At 35.9% G+C, this 9,300-nt stretch overlaps 1 protein-coding gene across 1 annotated transcript; it reads right to left on the bottom strand.

Annotated features, from left to right (window-relative positions):
- Positions 1 to 2,900: 2,900 nt before the first annotated feature.
- On the bottom strand, positions 2,901 to 5,819 carry LOC106918524 (glutathione S-transferase Mu 1-like). The gene is made up of 8 exons (XM_014988372.2): positions 5,676 to 5,819; positions 4,546 to 4,621; positions 4,394 to 4,458; positions 4,213 to 4,294; positions 4,001 to 4,098; positions 3,816 to 3,911; positions 3,467 to 3,577; positions 2,901 to 3,242 (listed from the first exon to the last, which is right to left on the bottom strand). The coding sequence occupies exons 1-8, from the start codon at positions 5,709 to 5,711 to the stop codon at positions 3,144 to 3,146; spliced, it is 663 nt and encodes a 220-aa protein (XP_014843858.1). The 5' UTR covers positions 5,712 to 5,819; the 3' UTR covers positions 2,901 to 3,143.
- Between the last annotated feature and the right edge of the window lie 3,481 nt (positions 5,820 to 9,300).

Raw genomic sequence — 9,300 nt, 5'->3', positions numbered from 1 at the left:
TGTTGTCGTAGACGCAGTGTTTCGTTCTGAAGTGACACAAGTGGCTTTCTTTGTGGTTTTCCGCTGCTGAAGCCTTCAATGTTTGTGGATTTGTTCCATTATTTTTATTGTATCAACAAAAGCTGAGATTGCTCCACAATTACAACAGCATTGAGATGCCGTGACAAGTCAGCATGATTTGTAAGTTTTGATGATTTATACGTGAGCTTTTACATTGTTAAGATTAAGGGAACAGACAAGAGGGATGATTGTGTGGGTAACTGAACTGCACCTACATGCTCATTGTCATAGGGAGCAATGAGCGATCATAAATTGAAAATGATTCATCAAACCTGTAAAACGAAGTGATTTATGTATGCAAAGTTACATTATATATATATAATAAACTGTTTTATTAAAACTTTGCTTAGATTATGACACGCAGATGTTTCACATTTTAGTAGTTCCTATGGATAACTTTTTGTATGTTTTTGCTTGTCAAAAGATAACATAGCTACACTCCTATAGAGGTTCACAGTATGCTATGTATTGTTTTTTTTTAACTTTCAGAAAAAATATTATCTATTTGGTCAACATTTCTTTCTGAACTCCCAGCTTACTTCGACCTACATTAGTGTGTGCTGAACTGAATACACTCAAACAACAAAGTCTTTGTTTTGCACCTTTGGATCATTCATTTGCACTCTCCCACAAAACCCCTTGTGATTATGAAGTGCTGGCTGAAAAACAGAGGAGCCCTTATTTCTTTCTTTCTTTCTCTTTTTTTACGTGAATCATAAGAGTTTCATTTTTTTATATTCTCCCTTTTTATTTGTATCTAAGCTTTTAGGTAGAAAAAAATAAAGCTTCCTGAAAATACAAAAGACCTTCAGTACTGACAAAGAAAACATTTCTTTGTGGGCAAAGCAGAAAGATTATGACAATAAAACTAAAGGCAAAGTAGGACACTAATTGGGGCTTAACAAGTTGTTAGCTTTCAGTTCCTTAAGCCTTAATTTGCTTTTCAATTTGGTCTAGCTGAGCTTTGCAAGAAGGTACACATAGATCCAAAATAATGGATCTATGTGTATTTTTTTTTTCTTCAGTTTTACTCAAAAAGGCATGTAATGGAGATGCACTGTTCAGTCATCCTGCAATTAGAATCAAACAATTTTCCATTGAGCAACTTTTACTGGCGATGAGCAAATCAAATACTGACAAATCTTATCTAGCCAAGTAATTGTAAACCTAATAGCTATGCCAATGTTATCAACTGTGCTAGCAACTGACATCAAGAGTTGCTTTAACGGAGAATAAGTTTATAACATCACCACTAATTAATTTTGGACCATTAACTCAGCCACATTGGAGGGCCTTTTGATTATAAACAGCATGTATGATGTTATACCACAGCATCTCAGTATGTTAATTGAATTTTGGCCACTGCAAAACATTTACTTGCGTCATTCATAGGTGATCATGCTACAGTGCTTTGGATTATTGTCTCGTTGCAGAACCGAAGTCTCCTGCAGTATTTTCTGGTCGAGATGAAAATTCACGATTTTATCAATCATTGCAGGTATCCAGGTCTTGAGAAAGTAAAGTAGCTCTTGTTGAGAAAATAAATTTAAAATAAGCTAGTTTTAAAACTTAACATGTCTTGATTCAAATGGCCTAATTGTGGTTTGAAATTAGTAATGTATTCTGACTTTTTGACCTTTAATTTACCTGTAGTTCCAGCAGATGGTTTGCTAGGATCGTTTGAACTGCCTTTTGTCTGTGGGAAAACAATACAGTGGAAGTTCTAGCTTTTCACATTCATCTGTGAAAGGCCGTAAACACGGCAGGGGTTTCTGGCTTCAGATAGAGGGTCAGAGATAGCTCCTGGATTGGATGAGCAAAGATACGCCTTATTTGAATAAATTAAAGATAAGAATACGCCTTTTACTATAAAACTTTCTACACAGAAGTAACAAATCAGATTTGCTCTTGCAACTCTCCAAAGATGTCTTTGCACGTCTTTGCTTTTCTTCTTCTTTCCATTTATGTCAGGTAAATGAATGTATGTCTCCGTTGTTCTGCAGTTTCTGGTGTAAGTTTATGCATTGTCTTATATTGGATTAAACTCTGTAATTCTGTGACGTCAACACGCATTGCTGTTGTTTTCCTTGTGGCTACACGTGGCTCGCCGAGAGGACCTGGGATCCAGAGGAAGAGAGAGCCAAACTTTTTTCCAAAGTTAACCAATTTAGAATTTCTTCCTTAACACTCTAAACCTGCACACAATCCCCACCATGTCTGACACCATGTTAGGTTTAGGTCAGATGTAACATGACCCACATCTTCCAAAAGGGTCAACTTTTAGGTCACTGTCTGAAAGGATGATCTGAAAGAGGCCTTTGTTAATAATCAGTGTGATAAACTGTTTGCTTTTTTGTGGACCTTAGAATTTTCTTATACTTTTAAGAATGCTTATTAAAAGAAGTGAACTTTAAATAATTTTTCAGTTTTTTTTAATTGGGGAACAGCAACTTTCTCTAAGGAATCTGTTAGACCTCCATTTTTCAGGACCACAATTGAGGTGGTGGTGTTGAGGATGGGATATACAATTTGATATTTTTACACCACTAGGTGGCCCCACATCCTAAAGAATAAATCTTAAACCTCATGGGTGTAGGATTGTCTAAACCTCCCACCGCCCTTTGAAGCTAATATTAAGTACTGTGTCTTTTTTAACTATCAAAACCAGTTTTAAAGTCTAAACAAGTCATATTTTTGTGCCTCTCTATTATATTGCAAAAGATCTTCAGCTGAATTTGTAGTATCTCTCTCTGTTCATTTAGTCTCTACTCAGTGGTGTTAAGTAAAAATGTAACATCTAGCCTGAATCCTAAACAGAAAGAAGCGAAGCCAGAGCAAAGTTCAAAGTAGATACATTTATTTTAATCCGTCCAAAAAGTTGCACATGTAAAAAGAGTTTTAAGCAAACCATAGTTTTCCTAACATTGTAGCATTAGTATGAAAGTAATGAAACTTTATATGTTGGTCCATCTGTTGATGACGACTTTTCCTGAGTTGCTAATTAATTGTTGAATCAAATTCTACTTCTTAGCTCTCAAACTTTTTATCATGTCGTCCAGGAGTACAGCTGTTGTTCTTCACTTTTACTTCACTTTCTTGAATGACCACTGGGCCATGCGGTTGTTGATGGGCTCCTTGATGTATTTATCTGACTTTAAGTAGGCAGAAACCCTGTCCAGAGCCTAAGATAAAATACAAAAGAAACAAACATCACTTTACAGTAAATCCTGGCTTGATCAATTATATTTCATTATATCTGCTGGAAAGATTGGAGAGGAAAAAAATAACATTGACAGGAACTTAGTTAAGGTAAAATAATGGAGGCGTCAGAGAACAAAATTGGGGGGCAATTACCACGGTGGTGGACAGATCATTGTAAATTTTAGACAGCAGAGTGTTTTCTTACCTCAAAACGGTCCAAGAAAGCTTTGAGGTTCTTGAAATTATCCAAGCAGGGAGGATGGAACATCCTCTGCATATCCAGCATCTCGTACATGATGAAGTCCGCATAGGTGAGCTAGTTTAAAAGAAAAGACATAACATACTTAAAATGATGATTAGCAGTCAAAGTCGACAGATTATGTAAATAAATCTAAAATAATCATTTTGATGCAGCTTTAGAGTGTACGTTTATTCATTTATTTATTTAAGAACCCTGAGAGAAGAATAAAAACTAATAAAAGCCTCAATAAAAAACCGAACCAAGCTGTTTTATAGCTGACTATTAACTCTTTTATGTTTATAAGATAAGTTACCTTGTCACCAGCAAACCACTTCCTCTGTCCCAGGAAGTCAGAGAACAGCTTCAGTGCTTCTGGCAGCGCCTTCAAGTAGTCTGGCTTTAGACCTTCCTGATTTCAGAATATATATATCAGCATTAGAGGACATTGAGACTTATAGTAAGACTGAATGTTGCACAGTTGAACAGTTATATACGTACAAGGTCAACATAGCACATCCTCACAAAGCTGGCTCTCAAGTCTAAGCACTGCTGCTCCAGCATGTCTATTCTGATCTTCTGCTCCTCTGTGTCTCCACCTGTTTGAGGATGAAAGTTTCCAGTATTTCTGCAACTTCAAAATTTCTATATTTTGTGGCTGAATGAATGAACTCTCCCAAACAAAATTTCTATTTACGACAACTAACACTCACACAGGTTGTTCTTTCGTGCGAGGTACCTCAGGATGGCCATACTCTGTGTGACCTTGTTGTTTCCATCAATCAGGTAAGGCAGCTATTGTGAAATGTAAATATTGTCCTCATTAAAAACAAGAAACATAAATAAATCCCAGAATAAAAGTAAAATAATAATAAAAAAACAAGTCTCCCTTACGTTGGGGAAGTCAAGTCCAAGCTTGAATTTTTCATTAAACCAGCCACTTTTGTCAAAACCCGGGGCTGTCAGAGAAAAATGGGGGTTAAATTACCAAAGTAATTAAGTTTTAAATAGTGATATATCAATAGGCTGAAATAAATGTTAATTACCATCACCAACGACGTAAAACTTTTCCTCGTACTTGGCCTTGGTGTACTCCAGCATGAGCCGTATGTGTCCGGCAAACTGCAGAGAAGAGAGTTTAAGGTTACTCCAACTTAGAGATTTTCACAGGAGTGCAATCAGAGGATATGCCGACACACAGTTAACCACACAACCAAAGACACACAAACCAAGGCGAAGCTTAATCTCTTCTTTGAAATATTTTTTAGTTTAGTTAACTAAGACCTTCTGACTCCTTGGTTATGCTTAACCATTACTCTTCAAAATAAAAGTTATTTTTAGCAACATAAACATGTGAAGCATATAATCTTTCTGAAAGTTTTTAAAGCTACTGCAAAGAACAATGAGCTTGCATCTCACTGTGACATATCTGCAGCTTTGCTACAGATACGCATTTATGGCAGTTATGCAATTAACCTTTCTTGCATAGATGTCATAGCAGAGAACCAAAAGGCTTCTGATTGGTCTGTTTGCAGAAAACACTGCAGGCGTCACAGGCTTGTCTTTTCTGTGACAATTATTGATATGCAAAAAGGACAGTGATGAGTTTTACAAAGTATAAATTAGCAAATAATTTCTATTGATCTGCTTATGCTACTGTTGCAAACACTGTGTTGGTCCCACTTCTTATTTCTTTATAAAATAAGAGAAATGCTGCGTAGTCTTTATTAGAAGAAATAGTTTGGTACCAGTTGATTTGTACCAATCTATTACTATTTTTTTTTTATCTGTAAGATATATGTTGTCACTGCAGACTGTAAAATAAAAATAGTACCTCTATGACTATTTCTAAGGTGATATGCAGATTAAAAGGCTGTTGAATTTTTAATCCTGTGGAGCAACAAGTTTGCTTTAGAGTTAAATTGCACTTTCAAAAGTCGTTCTGAATTGTGTGGCCATAAAGAAACGCCTCTCAGTTAATGTGTCCATAAAAGCGTAGTAAAAACAGTCTGTGGCATCTTCTGGTGAAGTAAAGTGACAGCAGCTATCTCAAATCCCTGCAGCGACTGACCATTAGGAAGGAATTCGCTCTGATTGCTGCTCTGCAATATGCACAATATGTCAGAGAGCTGCAAAAACATCAACCGATACTTTTAAAGCAAAAGTATTTACTTACCCCTCGGACGTCCCAGTAAGCCAGTATCATGGTCATCTTGGTTCCCTGTTTTTTGGAGCGAGTGTGGCTCAGAGGAAAAGTGGCTGCTGGTGGTGCTGCTGCAGAAGGATTGCTTGGCAGTGAAAAGGAGAAGAGAAACAAAGTCTTTTATATCCTGTGATCCAACTGGAGGAAGAGGTGGGAGGGGTGGCAGCCGATGGGCAACTTTGTATGTACACAGTGCGAGAGGCTAAGTTGAGAAAAGTGCTGACTCATGATTGACCTTGTTTAACTGCCTGCAGAAAAAATACTTCTCTGTAAATGATCTCTTCCTGTATATTTTCAGCTCAAAATGACAGTCAGGCATTTGCTAGTCGGTGTGGGGATCTGAAACATGCATGGATGGGAAAACTAAATCAGCATAACACAACATGAAGTGGAGAAGCAGTGAAAGGGGAGGCATTCAGAGTGGTTAGAGTGAAGTTAGGACTGTGAGTGCACAGAGACTCCTTCACAAATCATTAGCCTGTTTGAAAAAGACGTATTTTCAACCCTTTTAAATTTTTCCAAACTTTATTATACATTAGCCTGTTGAGTGAAAGACAGAAAATCAAGGTCACACTGGATTGTAGCCCACACCAGAACTGATAACATGTATGGCTTTGATAAGACAAGCGAGCTCATGTTTACTCAGCATTTTTTTTTTTTTTGCTTATAAAAGATCATTTTATGGCTGTGCTACGTGACTCAGCATATCTTTCAAAATTGTGCTGAGTCACAGTTTGCTGGCCCAATCTCATTCTAAGATGAATCAATCCAAAGAACATGATAGAACAACGTAAAGCAAATAATTATTAATTTCAGTTTCTAAATGATAAAAGGCTTTGATTTACGCAGTTCAACTGTGGTCTGTATGTTTTTCTGTCCAGTTTATGTTTTTCATCCACAAATTAAACACTTTTTTAAGTATTGCATTCAGAAGAATTACATTTTTGGCAAAAAATGTTGAATGTATCAAAATATGAAGGGTTGTTACCAGTAGAGCAACATGTCATTATTTCTTTTTCAGTTTATTTTGTTTTAAATCACTGCTTAAGATAAAATCTGCCATCCTAAAAATCATCTACTAAGGCATTTTTCTTGCGCGTTGCCCATTTCTAATTTTCTTGTTTATTTTTCTCTTATTTGCTGTGTTTTTAATCAAAAATCTACTATGCTGCCATTGCAGCAAAGTGTTTTAATACCAGATAAGAACATTGCCCTGATTTCAGGAAAATTTAACAATAGCTAAACAAATTGATATTTGTGAGAGAACTTCGGCAGGCTGGAGTGGCCCGACTTTAAAATAACATTTCTTCAACAATCATTTCAAACCTAGTCGGTTTGGGCATTGCATTTAGTGAAGAGGTTTCTCAGCGTCGCTTCCTGCAGAACTCCTAGAAACTGAATATGATTCTGCAAAAAGTACCCTCGAACATACTTATTCACACTCTGATTTAAACATTTTACCATAAGGACCTTGACTGTGGAAAATGTTTTCAAGTGACATAACTTTTAACTACATAATCTTTATGTCCACAATCTAGGGCTCTCGAGATTATTTAAGTGCAATATTTACGACATGCTGCTTATTCAAGCGGAGATGTGTTAAAAATGATCTCTGACTTCTCTGAGCTCTGAGTGCTGAGTCAGTGCAAAGAAGAGAAGACAAGAGGGATCATAATGATGGACTGACCAGCTGACAGAGAAAGATGTCTGACCTTGGTTACAGTTTGTTTTTATTGACATGGTTTTATTTGTCTCCCATGAGATCATTTTATTGATCTTTTGTCCCTTAACTACCATCGGAGGTTAAATAAAACTTAAATAAAACTTTAGCAGAATAAAGCAAGTATTAGTAAAACTTCTCTTCTAGATTTTCAGCTTTATTTATTTGGGCATATGATTCGGGTCTTTTATTTAAATCCTAAATCACCAACAAACGGTCTCTAACGGTCCAGTCAAATCCAAGCCATAACGCCATAAATACCCTGATTAACGTTTTTTGCAAGCTTTATCTGTTATTTTACATCAAAAAGTGTCTGTAACCGTTTTTCTTCCTGTTTGTTTTTATTTGAACTGAATTTAATCATATTTGGATGTAGAGAAAAATGATGTGGTCACTTTGCAGAAAGACCAAAGCCCACCTACCAAAAATGAAGGTTTCAAAATGGTAATCTATGAACTGTTAAATGATGTTAAAACATTAAGACAAAGACATTCCATCTCTTTGAGCTATCAACAAGTAATACCAGAGAGAAGCTTACCTTGCTCTATTTACGCACTGCTTGCTCAGTATAAGATGCATTACAAACTGAATACTCATGTTTAACAGCATAAATTATATTTATTCTTAACAGACACAATAATATTCCACAAATGACACATGTACAATTCTCAAAAAAGGACACATTTAGGTATAAATAGCCCTAATGACACCAGAATCCATAAGGCAGGAGTTTTAAAAATGATTTTGCACTTTATCAATTCTCAGTTTATTAATAACTTTTTTTTTTTTAATATCTGGCACTTCTCTATATGTGCAAAGAGTGTAAACTGAAGGAAAAGATTATACCATGTACAGCCTTACGTATTCAGATATGTCTTTGTAAAGAGCACATGGTGGTGATCAAAGGTCAAACCATCAGTAGATACAGAGTCGTAAAGCTAGTATAATGTTTTACTACAGAAGTGTAGTATCACAAATATTGACTTGTCCTCATTCTACCTTTATAAACCACTAATAAGATATATAACAAAATGTTGCAGGTAACTAAAGACGCAGATGTTCTCTTTGGTACAACACGATTGAAACTCAATCATCTAACATTTTCTCTGTTTGAGCATCAGTTCTCTAATTTTATTTATTTTGGTTTTCATCTTTTGTTTACGTAACAAACTCATCTGGTAATTCTCGTACAGAAAGGCAAAATCTCATTAGGTGAAAGACTTAGTGATGAGGTCGTAATTTAATCCTGCTGGCCTCTTCTGCACATATAACACAAATTTTGTCCTTTTTTTTAAGTTTGGACATCTTTACGTTTGCAGGTCATTTGTAAAAAAATAAAAAATAAAAAATCCAATGGTGTTATTGCGTGAATTGTTTATTGTATTTGACAGCAGCTGCATTCAACAGAAGTTACTGTGAATGACGTGCAAGGGCGTCAAAGTTAACAAAATTATTTCTTCATTTGACGTCTGTTCAAGTTTAAGTTAAAGAGAATTTTAATAAAATCGAGGAAGATGATGTGTGTGAGGGCTTTTCTGATTTGTTAGCTATGTTGCCACAGTTGATCATGGGTAACAATTAAAGCATCACCTCTAATTATCACTTGTTTATATAAAATGTACAGAACATAAAATCTCAGACGTAAAGCCACCAAGTAAGAAACCTAAAGTGGAATAACGATGCCATCCAAAGAGAGATGCTTCCATGCTCGAGCCTATTCCAACTTCACAATGGAGTAAGCAATAAAGGCAAACAACCATGCAGACACAGCTTAAGGTGGTTTAGCTTCACCAATAAGTCTTACATGCACGTTTAGGACAAGAGTATTCAGAGAGCACAGAGACCACATGCAAACTACATAGAAAACAAGATTATTTT

This window comes from Poecilia mexicana, unplaced genomic scaffold (genome assembly GCF_051168715.1).
Source record: "Poecilia mexicana isolate PSO_F unplaced genomic scaffold, ASM5116871v1 scaffold_7, whole genome shotgun sequence".
In the NCBI taxonomy this organism is placed as follows: domain Eukaryota; kingdom Metazoa; phylum Chordata; class Actinopteri; order Cyprinodontiformes; family Poeciliidae; genus Poecilia; species Poecilia mexicana.
This window is presented reverse-complemented; position numbering and strand designations above follow the sequence as displayed.